The sequence below is a fragment of the Ischnura elegans genome, chromosome 13, assembly GCF_921293095.1.
Source record: "Ischnura elegans chromosome 13, ioIscEleg1.1, whole genome shotgun sequence".
NCBI lineage: Eukaryota > Metazoa > Arthropoda > Insecta > Odonata > Coenagrionidae > Ischnura > Ischnura elegans.
Window position 1 is genome coordinate 18824019 of NC_060258.1, and position 20429 is coordinate 18844447.

General features: G+C 39.0%; 1 protein-coding gene across 1 annotated transcript in view; it reads right to left on the minus strand.

The window, feature by feature from the left end:
• Positions 1-715: 715 nt before the first annotated feature.
• Positions 716-20429, minus strand: part of LOC124170441 — a 38286-nt gene continuing 18572 nt past the window's right edge. The window contains exons 3-4 of the mRNA XM_046549167.1: positions 8686-10149; positions 716-1115 (exon numbers count right to left, since the gene is read on the minus strand). Coding sequence (XP_046405123.1) covers positions 1110-1115; positions 8686-9978 — 1299 coding nt within the window. The 5' untranslated portion in view covers positions 9979-10149 and the 3' untranslated portion in view covers positions 716-1109. The remainder of the gene's footprint in view (positions 1116-8685; positions 10150-20429) is intronic.

Below are 20429 nucleotides of genomic sequence, written 5' to 3' on the forward strand. Positions count from 1 at the left end.
TATATTTACAGAGAATGTGTACAATGATAATCTATTACGCTCCATTTACTCCTACAAAACAAAGCCAGCTCTCGTTAGAAATAGGAGACATTAATCGTTGTTAATAAAGAAGCACAAGCATATTTTTTTATGCAACTGACTATTGCGAACATAAAAGTAATGTAGAAAATGTATATGTGCATGTATAAAGACAATAATCCTCCCTAACACAAATGATCATATGATATCGACAAAACTGAATGAAAATGGTAAATAGTCACGAACATATGGGAATGGAAATTTAAGGATTTTCGTATTATTTGATTGTGAAATTTTTAAATGTCTCCAAAAATGTAAATTATGTATAAAAAAGGAATCAAAATCCTTGTTTAGCTATAACTTAGCACAAAATTGAATTTTACGTCATAGATTTACATTATAGACCAGATGATTGAACTCTATAATATTTAACGAATACATTGAACTACATCATGTTAACCTTTCAGCATCATCGCTGCAAACTACAAGGAAATGTTTTAAAATTGCATGGGCCAATCAATGTCAAAGAAATTAACCAATAAAAACAATAATCACTAAAGGGTAGCATAAAAAGGAGATAACAAGGCAAAATATAATTCTAATAGTTGAATAAGGGCAACTTATGTTGCAAATAGATAGAATTGAAGATGGCTTGAAGCATATATAACAAGAAATATTAAAATATAAACCAATATGGTGTGTTACTTCAAAAAACTTACATATGCATACATGAGATGTAAAGTGTAATATTATAAAAAAATAAATACCTATATCAGTAGAAAACTGAAATAAACTTTGATTAAATGATGTGTCCAAAAACAGTTATTATAACAGTTGTTGTAACAGCACACCTCTCAAAATGTGATTACCATTCTAATAAAATCAGTACCATGTAGCAAACATGAAATCAATGAAAATACGAGTGTTTGTTAACATAAGATAAGTGTAACTATTACAGGAAACACGCGAGTACTTAATTTGACCCATTTTTACTAAAACTGAAAGGCCTCATGAAAATCTATTGAAGGTAAACGGAATATTCCTCTTTTGCACCAGCTCCATTGCATTCTTCAAAAGGAATCACGCCACATTCATCTCTGAAAGAATAATAAACAGAAATTAATGGATGCCACCATGAGAAAAGAATGAATTAACAACCAATGTGCAAAGTCACCGTTGGGTCCATATTTGGGAAATTCATTGGAATAATAATAACAAATAATTACGAAATATCTTCATATAAATCTTAGTTCCAAAAAACAATTATTTATTTTATAATTTAAATTATTGGATTTACTACTCTTTCAATTTTACATGTGCATCACTAGGTTGATATGTCATGGATTTAAATATTGGACTCGTGTCAAAGATGGCGGACGATGTTGTTCAGTGCGCGGTTTGCTCCGGCAATATTGACGCGAAATCCGGTTTGTTGAAGTGCAAATTTGGTTGCGGGATGTTTTTTCATAACAGTTGTGTTAACGTGACCAAATCAACAGCAAATGCGCTGCTTTCAAGCGATAATTTGCTCTATCGTTGCAAATCGTGCACTACTTCGACATGTGACTCCACGTCTTCGTTGACGAATATTTCCCGTCAACAAGATAATCTTCTCTTGGCTGTAAAAAACCTGCAGGATCAGCTAGCAAGTTGTTTAGGACTGATTAGTGCACAAACGCAAGAGATCAGTGAGTTAAAAGAAAGGATTAACTCAGTTGGAAGTCAGAGGAGCTCGGCCTCTAAAGGTTAAGTGAGTAGTGACGGCGATGCTGATAATGGATTTGGAAAGTTGATCTTTAACGGCGTCAAAATCCCTGACAAAAACCCGACGATGATTCGTGTGGATTACGGTAAGCTGAATCGTACTTATAGTGCTGTCTCCCAACAGGGATCTGGGAACGAAGTGCAGCCTACTGCACAAACGAACGTTGCGAGTGATAATAATACCTCGTCAGGTCAAGCAGTCAACGGTCGGGTAAATAAAACACGCGCTATTTCTAATAGTAATATTTATAATAATGATATATCTGGTGTTGATAAGGATGGGTTCACATTCGTTTCCCGCAAGCGTCGAAATCTCAGTAAACCAATTGTCGGAAGTGCCCCGGAGAATGCCAGTTTTCCTGTTTTGGCTGCCCCTAGAAAGGTCCATCTACACGTTTGGCGATTTGAAAAAGGGACATTACCAGGGACTATCCAGAAGGCCGTTGCCGACAAGTTATCTAAATCCCTGGACTATGTGGAGGTTGAACAACTGAACACTCGTGGTGACTATTCCTCCTTTCGTGTTTCAGTGGACTCTGAAAGTCAAAATATCTTAATGGACCCTGCTTTTTGGCCCAAGAATGTCATGGTTAAGCGTTATTTTTTTCGGAGGGTTCATGTGAACCTGCCGCAGGGATAAAAAAGGTTACCTCATTAAATGCCAAGGCTCTTGCTGTGCTTCATGCCAATGTACAGTGCATTAGCAACAAATTGGGTGAGCTTGAAGTTCTTCTAGCTGAAATGGACCCAACTATTGTGTGTTTATGTGAGCACTGGCTCAAGGAGGATGAGTTAGCCTCTATTGTTGTACCTGGGTACAAAGTTATTGATTCCTTTTGTCGATCATCATTTAAAAACGGTGGTGTCATGATTCTGGGTAAAAATGATCTTGAAGTGGCTGCCTCAAATACTTCCTACAAATATCTATTGATAGAACGGTCATTTGAATTCTCTATGGCCGATGTTATCTTTGGGACCTATTCTATTTGTGTATTGACACTGTATAGGTCTCCTATTGGCTGTTTAAACTCTTTTTGGAGAAATTTCACTGTTTGTTGGATGAAATAACCCTTACCAGACCTGATCAACTGTTGATTATCTCTGGGGACTTTAATGTAGATATGTCAAAGGACAGCAAGGACCAGCAAGACTTTCTTTGCCTCCTAAAGTCTTTTAATCTTTTTCTTCTCATTGATCAACCTACCCGTGTGACAGACCAATCCTCTACTCTGCTTGACAACATCATTTCTAACTTTGACCCTACATCTACTGTCTCAAAGGTTCTCAAGTGTGACCTGTCTGATCACTATCCTATTGTAGCTTCCTTTGCAATCACAACTGCAGCCCCCATCAAATTTCGTATGGGTCGCTCTTGGTCCCAATCCAATATAGAAACTTTCCTAAGCTTATTGGATAATGAGTCATGGGATGAGGTCTACTCCTCAGTTGATTTTAACACTAGTTTCAATTCATTTTACTATAAATATTTAGCCTTCTTTGAATTTTCATTTCCTGTGACCAAAATTAAGGCTAAACCTTCTCCTTGTAATCCTTGGATCACAGATGACATACGTCACCTTTCTCACATCCTGAAAGACCTTGCATATGCTTGTCACCAGGCTAATAATCCTGAACTTAAGTCTCGACACAAAGAGCTGAAAAAGAAATATAGAAAAATGATCTCTGAAGCTAAACATAACTATAATAACATTCAAATTGCATCTGCTGATAATAAGTCCAAGGCCATTTGGAATATTATAAATAGTTCAAAACTGAATGTAAATCCTACTCACCTTCAGCTCAAGGATAGCTTTGGCAATTTCATCACTGATTCTCTTCAACTAGCATCTGCTTTCAATGATCACTTCTCTTGCCCCTCTGGCTTATCCCCCCCTCCTGATTTCCTCCCCCTCCAACCTCATCCCTCACCTACCTCCTTCTTCCTTCATCCTTGCTCTGAACGTGAATTGACCTCTATCATCTTCAAGTCTAGCCCTAAGTAATGTGCTGGTCCTGATGATGTCCCCCATTTTCTAATATGTTTATCATATGAATACATTAAATCTCCTCTTCTACTACTCATTAACAACTCTCTCCAGCTAGGAATTTTCCCAGATTCTCTAAAGAGTTCTAAAGTTATCCCACTTTACAAGAAAAAGGGTTCTGCTCATGATTTTAACTCCTTTAGACCAATTTCAATTATCAATCAGCTTGGCAAGGTTTTCGAGCAAATTTTCTACAAAAGATTGACCTCTTACCTGGAATCAAATAACTATCTTTCTCCCCATCAATATGGTTTTCGAAAGAAAAGATCAACTTCCCAAGCTATTTCTCAGGCAGTCAATATAATTCTGAATGCTCTAGACAACAAAGCTGAAGTACTTGGCTTGTTCTATGACTTATCTAAGGCCTTTGATAGTGTCAACCATAAAATTCTTATGAATAAGATATCCTATTTTGGTATTAGAGGTATTCCATTTCTCTGGTTGGAATCATACCTCGCCAACAGATCACAGACTGTTGCTGTAGTGTCCAATGGTGTGAAATTTATTTCCCCACCAAAAGTTATTTCCCAAGGTGTCCCCCAAGGATCTGTTCTTGGCCCTATCTTGTTTTTAGTATATGTGAATGATCTCACTAACTTTGTCTCTCGATCCTCTGATATCACCCCAGTGTTATATGCTGATGATTCCAATTTTGTTGTTACCTCATCTCAAGTGAATAGCTTATGTACCTCTGCTAACTCTGTATCCCAGCAGTTGTATAAATGGTGTGTTAAAAATTGTTTGAAGCCTAATGTTTGTAAATCTCAACTTATCTACTTCACAAATATTGGAAAAAATAATAGGCAGATCACTGTGGACCTTAACGGTGCATGTATACCACAAGTTGAGAGTACAAAGTTTTTGGGTGTGACTATTGATTCTAATCTTTCCTGGGCAATGCATATCAGCGAATTGGCACGTAAGCTCAGTTCTGTGTGTTATCTAATCAGGTAAATACGCTCCACTGTGTCACTAGATGTTCTGCTACTCTTGTATTATGGTGAATTCCACTCTCATGTTCTGTACAGCATTCTGCATTGGGGTTCATCTCCACATGCCGTTACCATATTCAAAAAAGAGTGGTACGCTTATTGTCCAACAAACCCTATCGGACACCCTGTCGGCCATTGTTTAAAGATCTACGAATATTACCTGTGCCCTGTCTTTATATATTCACCATACTTCTCAAAGTAAAGACTAACTTCCAAGACTTTGTCCCAAACGCCAGCATTCACACTCATTATACGAGGCAGCACAAAGATTTGCATGTCCCCTATGTACGGACTAAAAGTGCTGCCTGTGGTGAACAATTTATGAGTCTACTTTTGTACAATAAGCTCCCTATGGAGCTAAAAGATCCCATGAGTCAAGGGGTATTTAAAAACAAGCTGAAAGACTTTTTACTTTCAGGCTGCTTTTACTCTATATCAGAGTACCTGTCACAGTAATATTATATATGCTCACCTCACTTTGCTGTTTGTGCCTTATACCTTTTATTTGTACCCAACCTGTGTTTTTGACGTGCCTTATACAATTTATGTATTGCATATAATTGTCTTTCCGGCAAATAAAGATTATTATTATTATTATTATTATTTTATATTTTTTTATGTTTTCACAGCATTTTTGCTGGTTGTAGGCGAGGTACGGGTATCACCAAGTACTCTCGTCTCTTTACTCTGTTTTGAAAATTTTTCTGACAATCCGGCAAGTATTTAAAATTGCTGCTTTTTGTATGGTAATAAACAAGTTTTTCGGCAGTCCAATAGTTTGAAGACCTTGATGGAGTGAATGAGGCACTACTCCTGTGGCGGAGATAATGATGGGTATTATGTGTACTTTATCTGATTTCCACAATCTCTTGATTTCATTTTTAAGTTCTTCATACTTTTCCATTTTGCTGGTGTAGGCCGTAGTGATATTATGCGAATTAGGTACTGTAATGTCTATCAAGTACGTTTCATTGTGAGTTTTATCTTGTACTACTAGATCAGGTCTATTGCTATGGACTGTTTTATCGGTAATAATTGAACGGTCATAATAAATCTCACAGTGGTCGTTTTCAAGGATGGTTTTAGGTGTGTACTTATAATAAGGAACTCCATTTTCTATGAGTTTATACTTCAGAGCTAATTTCTGGTGTATGATGTTGCATATTTGATTGTGACGGTGCAGGTAGTCTTTTTGAGATAAGTTAGTGCATCCACTTGTGATGTGCTGTATCGTCTCAGAGGCATTATCACATTTTCTGCATCTGTCATCCAAGAAATTTGGGTTTTTAATTATATATTTTTCATAATTTTTTGTTTTCACCACCTGGTCTTGTATTGCGATCATAAATCCTTCTGTTTCTGGGAAGAGTTGCCCATGCCTGAGCCATGCGTGCGATGCATCTTTATCGATTTCAGGGGCCTCCAGGGCATGAGGGTGTCTTCCGTGAAGGGATTTAGCTTTCCATATTGACATTTTACTGTCTATAGTAACAGTGGTTTCACTAACTTGCATACTTTCGTCAGATAGGTTTAACGGTGTGTATTTATTGTCTGCGTCACAGATAGTTCTCAGGAGATCCGAGGTAGATTTCTTGCTGAAAAAATATTTCCGTAACTGAGAAAGTTGTGAGTTGTGCTGATTCTTGATGTCTACGATACCCCTTCCACCAAATTTTCTGGGCAACGTGCTCCTCTCTATGTTTGAGCTTTTATGGAGCATATTTTTCTCTGTTATTTGGGATCGAATTTTTCTTTGTAGGTCGTCTAGATCTGTTTGTGACCATTTGATTATACCAAAGGAGTATGTCAGGAGAGGGATGGCAAAGGTATTAATTGAATTAGTGAGGTTTCTGCTGTTCAATTCCGTGCGAACAAGTTTCTTGATTCTATTTTGGAATTCAGTCGAAAGTTTTTGCTTTATCGTAGAGTGGTCTAGTCGTCTTGCTTGTTGGAATCCTAGGTATTTATAGGTATCTCCCTCATCCATGGCCTCTATTATTTGCCCATCCAGTAGTGGAATATCATTCCTTTGTACTTTACCTCGGAATATTGTGATAGTTCTACATTTATCTATTCCAAATTCCATGTTTATATCCTTAGAAAATATTTCAGTTAAACGGACTAATTGATTTAGATTATTATTAGATCCTGCATATAGCTTGAGATCGTCCATATAGAAGAGATGCGATAGAGTGTGGCATCTTGGTTCTTTTCCTTTTATTTTGACTCCATATTGAGTATTATTCAGGAGGTTTGATAGAGGGTTTAGCGCAAGGCAGAACCATAACGCACTCAAAGAGTCACCTTGAAATATTCCCCGTTTGATTTTGATATTATTTGTCTGCAAAAGATCCTCGTCAGTTTTATGTGCAAGATAGTGCTCCATTTTTTATCACGGTATGGAGACATTTAATAACTTCTGGGTGAATTTTATAGATGTTTAGTACTTCAATAAGCCAGGAATGGGGAACAGAGTCAAAAGCTTTTTTGTAATCTATGTAGCAACTGTGTAGGTTCCTATTCTTTTCTTGTATTTGTTTAAGAATAATTGAATCAATTATCAATTATTATTATTATTTTCATTTTTCCCTCTTGCTATCTTACAAGGATTTTTCACAGTGAACGGACCAAGTCAAGTTCAGCTGTGTTTTGTTATTACTTCCGTAATTATTCTATTGAAAGGAACCGTCGGACAATATGACAGGTGTCCAGGATGACTGACTTTTGTATTTTTGGTAGAGTTTTCTCCAAGTTTAGCTTTTTTAGCTGGTGTAGAACTTCGCACGGTGTGATTTCTGTTGTTGTTATCACTATTGGGCATATATCTACTGACTGCATCTTCCATACGGCTTTGATCTCTGCTGCTAGTTTTCATATTTGTTAATTTTGGTGGATTGTGCTTTCTGTACATTATGGTTTAAGGGAATTGTCACGTCTATGAGGGTAGTGTGCCGTTTTATTTTGTCTATTATAACTATGTCCGGTCTATTGTTTTTAATTGCTCGGTCAGTTTTTATTTCTGCATTCCAGTATAGTTTGCACTCATTGTTTTCCAAAACATCAGGTGGATGGTATTTGTAGTATGGTTCATTGGTGTCCAGGATTCTATTTTTTCTTGCCAGTTCTTGGTGCATGATTTTAGCTAGATTGTCATGTCTTATTATTATTATTATTATTGACAATCTTCAACTTTGATAATTTTCCATTAGATTAGAGTTTGATGGCTTTGAATAGTCACCATTTTAAAGTAATGGCATCTTTGAGCATGTTAGAGTTATATTATGGGCTATCTTTTGAAAAGATATATTCAACTTGTAATATCAGGTGACAGAACATTTTATCAAAACTTCATTCCTACGCTAAATATGTTAAAATTACAACACCTGTCTAACAAGGAATCATACTACCCTTAGAACACAGAGAAAGGACATGTTTAATGAGCCAGAAGTTTCATTTCGCCTCTACAGGCAAAACATCTCAAATTAACGGCCCACTTTTGGAACATATTGGAAAATTAAATGACGAACAAATTTATCAGTTATTCAAAACTGCGTTGATATTTAAATTTATGAATTAATTGTTGCATTGCTCGTAAAGCTTTAAATGATTATTTGAATGTTTTAACTAAGACAATAATATAATGAATCATGCCAAATAATTGCAAATAATGTGTACTATTCTCTTTTACACAATAGCAAAGAAAATAAGATTCCAGACTGCAATGCCTGTGCAGTTATGCATTCACTCCATTTCTGGATATTGATTCAAAAAGGGATGCCAATTGATAAAAAGGAAGTAATCGATTTTGTTTTAATATCACAGAGGAAGGGGAAGTATAAGTGTGAGAAATGAAAAGTAATACTCACCCTCGCCTTGGCTAGCAGTGTTGGCATCACGTGGTTTGAATACAAGGAGAAGAAAGGGAAGAACTTCTGCTGATAATCTCTTCTTATGGATTCAAACAAAGCGATTACAGTAGGGACAGCAGCTGCGAGGTGACATACCCTTGCCAATTCCGTCTTCTGATACAATGCATCAGTGAACCAATAATAATAAAACCATCCCTTCTTCTTCCTCCTCCTCTCGTCCGCCTCCTCCGCCTCATCTAGAGCCCTCATCCACTCTCTCTCGCGTTCCACGTCTCCCTTGCTATACGGCCTCCCCTCATTACCAAAGACCAATTTCAGAGATAACTGTGAGAGGACCCTAGCTAACCAAGCACATACATCAGTCTCACGACAATTTGCACCCAAATACACAGTGTCACTCTCAAAATCACAAAATGATGAAATACCACTCCCATCCCTCTGAGTCCCATCCAATTGCACAACCTTCTTCTTCATCCTTTGAATGTTCCATAAATCGCAGTCCACCATCACCTTCACCCGATCATCCCAACACAAACATTTTATAATACAAGCAGTGCAATCATCTAAATCATACATTCTCTCATACACCCTACGCATTTTATCCAATCCATTTCCAAACACATAAGTTGCCTTACGCAACATGGCGTCCACACACTCCTGTCTAGCTGCGACTGGATCCAATTGTGCTGGACTGATTGCAGCCTCCCCTCCTAATTCACACTTTAGGAATGTAACATCTTCCACAGTCGACGTCACCGCTTCTTCCAAGCAGCGCAACAATGTGTCTCGTCCACACACTTGCGTCTTGAGTTCCTCCAATGATGAAATCAGCTGGCACATAAGCGATTTCATCTCATGCCTCAATGCGTCCACAGAGGACTTGAGGGATTCAATATCCTGATTATTCCTAGCTACGGGTGTAATGTGGTCATTGCTTCTACTGGATGATGACTCCAGGCGGTGCATCATCGCTTGGTCCCTCCTGTGAACCAATGTTACCAACTTCAGAATGAGGGAGCGGTCCAATTCTTCTGGGAAACGCCGCACCATCTCCTCGGCAGAAGAAAGTGCATTCAATTGAGAGTCATCCTTAAGATCTGTGTCTGCCCCTCTTGCAAGCAGCTCTTCCACCCAATCAGCCTTCCCAAGCCTCACACCAACATGCAAGAGAGTTCTTTGTCTCATGCACCGAACATCCACATCTTCCACTTCTTCCAGTAGCTCTTTATTCTGGAGAAATGAACCAGTCAACACTCCAGCAAAGAGTCTCTCCTCAACAAATTCCTCCATATTTGTAGTAGAAATGTTGCTAGCCGATTTCAACGTAACAATGAAATATTTAATTGAATTTTTGATCGACTTAGCAGACAGGAAGGCACTAATGGAAACAATGCGTGGTGGCGATGGTCTGAGAGAAGTAAGACACTATCTCAGCGTTTACGAGGAAGGATGAAATAATGACTGCAAAGAAACGGAATGAATATGAAATTAATACATAAAATAAGCAACAGTAATAATTACATAAAAACTTATATTAATACTCAAACTAGAGAACTAGCGTACGTCTGACTTGAGAAACAAGCATAAATATACTATGCAACTCAAAATCTAAAGACAAATGCACAGAAGTGGTATCTATCAAATGCCATTACATGCACTCATCTTTTTTGTGATATAACTTCAAATCCTCAGCCTACCTGAGCAATCTGCTTATACAAAAAGATTTCGGGACGGTATGTAAAGGACAGAAGAAAGCGAGTGCCTTATTAACTACCAAATAAAGATTAAAAAGAAAATTTCCCTTCCATTTGATTCACTACTTAGTCACATAATAATTCTGATCAGTGAAGTAACTAGAAATATGTTTTCGGGGGATTGGATGGCAAGGGGTTCCGACCCCCCTCTGGGAATATTATTGAAAAAAAGACATGCCTGGAAATACATTTTACATTACTTTGACACTAGAAAATTAACGCAAATGTAGTGATTAAATTTCTAAACTGGAGAAATATTTAAAATAATTTTTTATTTTCTGATGTTTTGTGGGATTATCCATTCCCTCAACCCTCCATAGTTATGCCACTGATTCTCATTTTGTTAACAACGATCGGAAAAATTCAAAGCTGTGCAAAGACCATGGAAAGCCATCAGAGATGACCCCTGGTGAAAACTGCTGACTAGGTTATCACGAGAGCGTACAATTTTATTAAAATCACAGAATGAATCTAAGGTTTTTATTAGCCCAAAGATTGATGATATGTAAATATTTAGCCTATCCTTTTAAAAAAATAAGAGTTTGTTAATTAACAGCGAATAGGACGCTAGCGCATCTGATTGACGATTTTCGTTCGACAGAAAAGGTTAGCATGGTAGCTTATGTTAAGTCTTCATCTGAGCAAATAATTATTGCCTCATTTACCCATTATCCGTATATTTTTCTGTTTCTAACCAAAAAATATGTCTACGAAAAGGAGTGACGATGCTGGCAGTTCCACGGATGTGAAGAAAAAACGAAAACAGTGACGTTAGAACAAAAACTGAATATTAACATAAAAAACATTATTAAAATAAGTGAACAAGGTGCAACTGCTGCAGAGATTGGTCGAGTTATAGGTTTTCAGACGAAGACAGTCAGGACAATTTTAAAGAATGAAGTGGAAATTAAAGAATTTGGGAGAGTTGCCACTCCTCGAAGTGCCGCACATTTATCTCGCAGCAGAAGCACAGTTTTAGTGAAAATGGAACGCTTGCTTACTCTTTGTTACGAGAATGAAATGCTAAAAAAACAGCCTGCAGACCCATCAAGATTTCAAAGGAAACCAATGGCAATTTATTGTGACCTCACTTAAGATTTCAGCATTCCTGAGCCTTTCACTGCCAGTCGTCAAAATGAATGGTGACGCAGCCAGTGCTGACAGTGAGGCTGCCAATACATTTATGGAAACTTTTAGAGCAATTGTGGAGGAGGGAGGTTACCTGCCTCAACAAATGTTTAACGCAGACGAAACGGGGTTATTTTGGAAGCGCTTGCCGACAAGTACCTGCATTTCAATGGAAGAGAAGACCATGTCTGGGTTCAAAATGGCCAAAGATCGATTGGGAGGAAATTCATCGGGAGATTGTAAACTTAAGCCAACGTTGGTGTACCATTCTGAGAACCCCACGGCACTCCTAGGTTTATCTTAAGGCCGTTTGCCTCTCATATGGAAAGCCAACAAAAAAGCTTGGGTAACGCAGAATGGTTTGCAGATCATTTTTGTCCCGAGGTAAAGCGTTAAAGAAAAGAATCTAGCTTTTAAAATACTACTCCATTTGGACAATTGCCCTGGTCATCCTCCCAATCTCGATGAATACAGTGAAAATGTAAAAGTTGTCTATTTACCGCCTAACACCACAGCACTCCTACAACCCCTGCACCAGGCTATAATAAAAACATTTTAATGTTATTATCTACGCAGGAACTTTTCGCAGGCGATGACTGCAACCAAAGATGAGTCGCACATTACTCCTTGTGCATTTTGGAAGGCATATAATATTAAAAATGCAATAGAAAATATTGCGCATGCCAGGAATGAAGTTAAAGTATCAACTTTGCACAAAGCTGAAGGAAGGTTCTTCCAGAACAAATTGTTGGTTTTGAGGATAATACGGAAGCCATCAACGACGAGATTGTCAAGATTGGGAGAGACCTTGGGCTGGAAATTTCCGGGGATAAAGCGAAGGAGCTGTTGGCATCCCATGATGAGAAACTCTCAACAGAAGACCTTCTCCAGATGAAACATCAGAAGAGTCTGGAAGGGGAAGATATTGGCGAAGTCACAGTAGTGAAACAACTCACAGCGAAAGACATTAGGGAGGCTATGAAACACATTGAGTGTGCTATGAATATATTCAGAGATCGAAATCCTGACCTGAAAAGGGTGAAAAGGGTGCAAAAGTGTGTCTGGCGAATGAGAGTGGTATGGCTTGCCGTAGAGAATTATACAGAGATAAAAATAAGGCCGCCACCCAGAAAACCCTCGCTGATTACTACTTCAGGAGTGCCGCTAATTCCCCCTAACCCCAACCCTCAACATCAGATTTAGACAATTAACATTTGTGTTGTTTCTTTGCTTACGCTAAGAGACAATTTGTGATGTTTTGCCATTAAAATACTTTCTAAATTTAGTTTCCATATTTCTTTTAATAATGCCTCATTCCCAACCTTTTATCGTTGTGCTGTGCTGAAATTGCTATTGTGCTGAAGTGAATAATCGACAATGAATGTTTCTCGCGACTTCCGCCAGGTTAAAGATTTCATATCAGCGTGAAAAGTGACTCTTTTTTCATCCTCTTGCGCCGGAGTCCCAGATTTTTTTGATTTTTTGCCCTTTAATTTATATCTTTGGCCTGGTTCAGGTGTAGGTCGCAACGTGTTTTTAAAATCAACGACTCCGATTTCTGGCCTCCTTCGATTCAGATCCGGGAAATTCTGGATTCATTACAAAGAAATGGAACGTGAGGAACCAATTTAAGCTTTTTACATTGTTTCTTAAGGGAAATACCGCATCGTTTAACGTTGTTTTGCCAAACGTCTAGTTTTTCAGGGACGAATAGACGACGTTAAATGAGGAGTCACTGTACCCGCCATTCTGCGATCAGAAAGAAATTGATGATGATGATTGGTTTTACGGTTTAATGAAGCAGAATCCTTCGATAAGCCTTTGCAAACTAGAGGCAACCTTGCTGGCAAGAACCAAGGGCTTCAACAGGACAGTTATGAGTGCATTTTTTTCGATCTATCAGGTCTTCATGTGAAACACGTATTTTCCACTGGAAGTTAATACAATCATGTTGAAACTGGTTCCTCTACTGTTCAACTCCAATGAACCATGATAACCCCCAAAGGTGAAAAACAAGAAGGCGAAGTTACCTCCTCTGAAAGAGGCTCCTCAATGACATTGTGTTATATTATAAATGCTCAGGTGAATACAATTCCTCCATTTTTTGATTTATCTAGAGTGAAATTCTTCCCAAAAATACTGTTCAAGTGTCCCATACGATCAGTGGGTGCCACAAAGCCTTCTAGATGGATGACTTCTAATTTATTTTAACTGGTTTTAAAACATATCATCGATCATGCAAAATGATCTACAGAAAATTCAGCATTGCTAATTTTACACAACCATGAATTGTATATTCCTGTCGATGCTAATGAGTTAGTAAAAATGAATGAGGTGGTACAGTTTACTTTGCCACCTCACTGCAGTAACAAACCACAGCCATTAGATAACCATGTCATTGGCCCTTTGAAAAAATATTTAATTGAATGTGGGTGGCTTGGACACCACCTAGGAGAGAGAATAACAATTTGCAACTTGGCTGAGTTATTGGGTACAGCATGTAAAAAAAAATCATTTACACCTAACAATATTATTTATACGTTTGGTTCAACCAGGATATGCCCTGTTAACTCAAGTATTTTTAATGACAAGGACTTTAACCAAGCCACTGTCAAAGATCAGTTTGTTGCACCTTTGGAATTTCATTTAGAACCAGAGGAGAATCTCCTTAGCCCAGGACGTTCTGTGGTGAAAACTTCATTTTAGAGGGCAACGTTGTCACCCCCTGAGGAAAGAAGCCCTTTCCCAAAAACTACTCACATAATATCTAAAAACGAGTCGATGGGCGCTTGAATTCATCAAGCGGGTAATTAGGGGGGTGGGAACATATTTGTGTCACGTGTGTTCAAGTATTAGGTCCATAAGTTGCTAAAAAAAAAGCGAAAAAAAAACACTCAAAATGTCATTGAAATGGGCTGAATGGGCGAAGAACTCGCTTATTCTCCCTCAACAATACTTAAGGTCGTCCTAGTTACCACGATGATGTGAACGTTAGGAGAACGATTTTAACTTAATATTTACGTAATGGAGAGAAATTTAAATTTTATGACGGATGTACTTGTGAAATATAGCCAATTTTCGTATTTTAGCCCTTACCCTAGGTTTGTAGCACCTCCATTTTTTGTTATCAGCGTTTGAACGTACCAAACTGAATCAAATTAAAAACATCATTTTTAGATAATAAACGCACAGAGACTAATTCGGAAATGACTATCGGAATTAATATGTCTCGAATAATGAAGTAATGTTCGGATGTCACTGACGACGTATGTCTATTAATGCTGTCACATTTTTATATCTGAGGAAGGTTTAAACAACGAAAGGAATTGATTAAAATAAATATACGAATACGGTTAAGAAACTTGAATTGGAGAAAGAACCAAAGAATGCTCAACTATCCCCGTAGATGTTAAACTCTATTGATAATATCAGTACGGCATATTTTACGAAAACGCAGATTCGAAATGATGTCGGAGTGACTAGTCGGCCTCGTCACAGGGGGAGGAGAATAGCCGGCTCGCGATAATGGTGATACCCTTTTCCGCGAAACCGAAGTTCCGCGAGTCACTCCGACATCTCCCTTGCGGCAAATCAGACCCGGGGTGCTGAATGCGTAAGCCGTTAATGATATCTACAGGGAGGGGCTGTGCCATGACCGAAATATTTCAAAGACATAGAACACACCAAAATTATAAATACATAATAGAACCGGAGCACTTTTTATACACATGTAGAGATGAAATAAGATTGTCATCACTTCCTAAGGGTTAAATGCACATAAACAACATAATCCCAATTTGGTAATATTGAGAGCTTGCTATAATGCCGTCTATGTTCGGCATAGGAAATACTTCTTTCTTGGTCACGCTATTTAGTGCGCGATAATCGATGCAAGGTCTGTACTGAATAGGACCTCCGTCCGCGGATTTCTTTCTGACTAGTATAATTGGTGCAGACCAGGGGCTTTTTGAGGGTGATATTATTCCTGCCTGCAGCATTTCCTTTATCGCCTGATCGAGAAACTCCCTCTGAAAAAATGGAACACGATACGGCCGTTTTTTAATGGGCTTGGTATTTTCTACTTCTATCGTATGCTGAACTAAACTAGTACAGCCTATGGAAGCGTTTCCATGCATAAATATGTCAGAAAATTCAAGGATTAAATTTTTTAAGGGTTTTAGTGCTTCTGGTGGCACGGCTTGAAAGTTAAACAGGGACAATAGATCCACCTGTTGTGGTTCTTCTGGCCACAATTCTATGTCCTCGCCCGAAATATTATTCACTGTCGGAATCATACACTCTTCCACTAACTCCACTTTGATTTCCGTAGCCCTGCTAAGTACTTGCTCGCTGTTTCCAATATTACACAACATTAACGGAATCTCTCCGTTCTCTCTTACTCTTGCTAGCATTCGAGGTATAATTGCATCCCCGTTTTCCCATTCTATCAAAACGTCTTTGCCACTTAAGTCTTTCTGCTGAGCAAGGGCCAGAGTGTAAGATAAGGAAGGTATCTTTACTTTAGTCATTAAACGCACTGTTGCATCTCTACTAATATCGCAATCTTCCTTAAATGCAGGCTCTGAAATCTTCGTAAAACTTTCGTTTTTCTCTTTAAGGCCAGCTGAAACCTCGCTCGACCCTTTGCTTTCGCTATGGCTAACGCACGAGATATCACTGGATATTTCCTGAGTTACGAGGCCATTCAAGTTATGGGATGCATCTACGGGATGCAACGGCGTCTCCGCGCACTCAATTCGGTCAAATCGAAGATCACATGAAGTTAGCTGACTGACTCCCTCACTATTCTCTACAAAGTCATTCAAGTTATGAAGTGCAGTATTGTACCGCACCGGTCTCTCGACCTCTTCGCTTGATTCTAGTTCGGGGTCGTCAAAAGAAATCAAATCAATTTCGGTTTGTTCAAGACTAGCACTCTCACTATTCTCTACAACGTCATTCAAGGTATGAGATGAGGTGTCATACTGCATCGGTCTCTCGACCTCTTCGCTTGATTCTAGCTCGGGATCATCAAAAGAAATCAAATCAATTTCGGATGGTTCGAGGCCCTTAGGTTCCAAAGGCAACCTGTGATCTGCTCCTACCGTCATGGTGTTATCTGCTAAGGAGATTTTACTTCCGTACTTCTTCATGAAATCTAATCCGAGAATGCCGTCATAGTCCGTTTTTCCTAAGTTTATAATTAACCCATCATGATAATATATAAGATTATCCATGCAAAAAGGTATGTTACTCTGACCAATGATTGGTAAAGCGTGACCTGACGCGCTTTTTACTACGTGATGATACGGAGAGACGCCCAATTCTCCGAAAGGGAAGATTCGCTCGTGTATTATTGTAACTGCAGCACCCGTATCCACTAGAAATTGATGCGATCTTCCCATTATCTGCATGCTAATCGTCATTCCCTTAGCCGGTGTGACGGCTAGGATGAAGTCTTCCCCGACCCGATGGTCGGGGTTATCCCATTTCCCGATTGAGTACGGTTTTCGCGCTGTGGGCAGTCGATAGGACGGTGACCAACGTCTTTACATATGCCACAACACAGGAGAGAGCAGTCACGTGAAATATGTCCCTTTTCTCCGCAGTGAAAACAGGTTCGAATCTTAGTACGGCAATTACGTGCTAAGTGGCCCGCTCTCCCACAAGAAAAGCAATTTTCGGAATTTCGGGGATTTGCTATTCCCGCTCTAGCTTGCGACCATCTGGGTCCAATTGGAGGAGGAGTGTGGACATTCGTGGAATTACTATTCGGCGATACGCCACTGCTTCTAGAATTCTGTACTGCATTAACGTGGCTACCCTGTGATAGGAGAGTATTGAAACCCGCGCCCTGCGTTCTTCCGGAAATTTCATGAGGGGGGTACCATGGGGGTTGAGAATTCATTTGCAAGGATGACATTTGAGCAACCTTACTAGCATAATTTCTTACATTAGATTCCTCTTCTAACGCCTGCTCTTCTGCTTCTAGTAAGCTTTTGGGATGACGGACTAGCATGAAACGCCCAATCTCTTCTCTCAAGCCCAAGAGAAACTGACTCAAAACCCTAGTTTCTATCATTGCTTTTACGGCCTCAGAATTTGGTTCCTTCATAGATTCTCGCAATTGGCGCGCAATTTTTCTTAACCTGGTTGAGTAAGTAGTCACAGATTCAAGCGGTAATTGAATGCAATTTGAAAACATCCGTTCCAGGGAGAGGTGTGAGACGCGAGACGTGAATCTCTTGCGTAAGCAGCTGGAAAAGCTTTCAAAATTTTCTAACATATGTGGATTAGCAAAAGCATACTCTGCTGCGGAACCATGCAGTCGCAAACGGGCTACGCAAAGGGTTTGAGTTTCATTCCAAGAACTAAGGTGGCTTGTTATTTTTAAGCATTCTAAAAATTTTTCGACAGACACGTCATCATCCCCACTAAAATTTGGAACGAAATAAACATGACTCCCTAAAGTATTTGAAGCAGATGCAGACTGAAGGGAAGGGGGAACATAGGAGGGAGCAGGATTAATCGTATTCACAAAAGGGTCAAATTCTAGTAGGTTAGTGGATTCCCTCATGCACGATGATTCAAAATAGGGGGAAAAGGGGTTTGTGGAAGAATAACTAGGCCAAGCCATGGCGGAAAATTGTGGCAAGCGGTAAAAAATAACAAAATTTCGGAAGGGCCCCAAAACTATGGCAAACTTAGTTCATGAAAGTTAAGCGGAAGCAACAAGATTCGAGTGAGACTGAATGCGAAAATCAAACAACGCAAAAGGTTTAGACATTACGACTAGTTCAATGCAAGCATTATTGAATGGAAATAAATTTCAAAATTGTCTCTAAATTAACCACTGTTTCAAATTATAAATTTTAGTACGGGCTCGAGACTAATTTTTTTTTTAACTCCCCAAAACACCTGACACCAAAATAATGTCGCGTGGTTGGCGGTCGCAACATTATTGGTGGGGAGCGTATTCTCAATAACTAGACAGTGGATTAATTCAGGAGTTTTTAATATTCAGATACACTGGACGATCAGGCACAGCGGATAAGGGGGAATTGAGGACTCACATGAATTCGGCGGCAGACGAGACCTGGGACGGACGGCGACTCGGGTGCGGACGGTACGACGGCTCCTGGCGAGGCTGGGAAGGCAGGAAGGAAGTCCGGATGAGTTCGGACAGCGACCCGCGACCGAGGAAGGGAGGATGCTCGGAGGAGGTCGGTATAGCGACCCGCGACCGAGTAATGGAGGATGCCCGGAGGAGGTCGGACAGCGACCCGCGACCGAGTAAGGGAGGATGCTCGGAGGAGGTCGGACAGCGACCCGCGACCGAGTAAGGGAAGGAAGGAACAAGGTCCTGGCCGGAGGACGGCGCCTCAATATAAGTAAATCCTGAGGAGCAAAGGTTGCAGGTACCGCTCGAATTGATAGGAAGGTCATTGCCCGGGGTGGGGGAGGGGTTGAGTGAGTGACTAGTCGGCCTCGTCACAGGGGGAGGAGAATAGCCGGCTCGCGATAATGGTGATACCCTTTTCCGCGAAACCGAAGTTCCGCGAGTCACTCCGACAATGTGTCGAATGGGAGCGTAGTAAGCAAATATATTTCAATAGTGCAGCATGAACAATGCTATGATGAACATATTTATCAAATATCTTCGGACTTACATCAATAGTTATAAAGGTACGCCAATTTGCATATTTGCTACCATAATCGTATCAAATTATAGAGTATACTGACACGTGTATTGAAAATTCGCAATCCTATTGATTCAAATTCCAGTCTTTGACCATCAACCCTAAAATTCCTGGTCAACTGTGCCCTTGGAAGTAAAATCCTATATGTTAAAGCAATTCGATATATTTGAAGAAAAAGCATATTCGATATATATCGATGGTGAGACTACATACAAAACATAATTCCATTGAGCATTGTGAGGAATACCAAGATGTACACATTTGCCAAATTTCATTGGTCCAACGGATATACTATTCAAGTTATGCCAATGTTATGTATTTGCTATAATAATTGAATCGATCTTTCGATTATATTGACATCTGTACTGTAAAATACGCATTGCTATTGGTTTAACTTCCAGTCTATTGGTATCTACTATATAATTTCTGGTATAATGTCCTTGGATGAAAAAATCCTTTGTGTTATAGCATATTCGATATATTTTAAGAAAAATTAGAATCGATATATATCGAACGTGAGACTATATACGAAACATATTTCCATTGAGCATTGTGAGGAATACCAAGATGTACCCATTCACCAAATTACTTTTGTCCAACATATATACTAATCAAGTTATAACAATTCGCGTATTTGCTATAATAATCGAAACGATCTTTCGATTAAACTGCCACCTGTACGGTAAAGTCCGCAATCCTATTGGTTTAACTTCCAGTCTATGGGTATCTACTATATAATTCCTGGTCAACTATGTCCTTGGATGTAAAATCCTATATGTTATGGCAAATCGATATAATTTAGGAAAATGAAGATTCGATATATATCGAACGTGAGACTACATAAAAAACATATTTCCATTTCGCATTGTGAGGAATACCAAGATGTACCCATTCACAAAATTAATCAAGTTATGCCAATTTGTGTATTTACTATAATTATCGAATCTATCTTTCGATTATACTGACATCTGTACTGTAAAATCCGCAACGATATTGATTTTATTTCCAGTCTATGGTCATCTACTATATAATTCCTGGTAAATTATGCCCTTGGATGTAAAATCCTATATGTTATAGCAATTCGATATATTTGAAGAAAAAGCATATTCGATATATATCGAATGTGACACTTAATACAAAACATATTTCCATTGGGCAT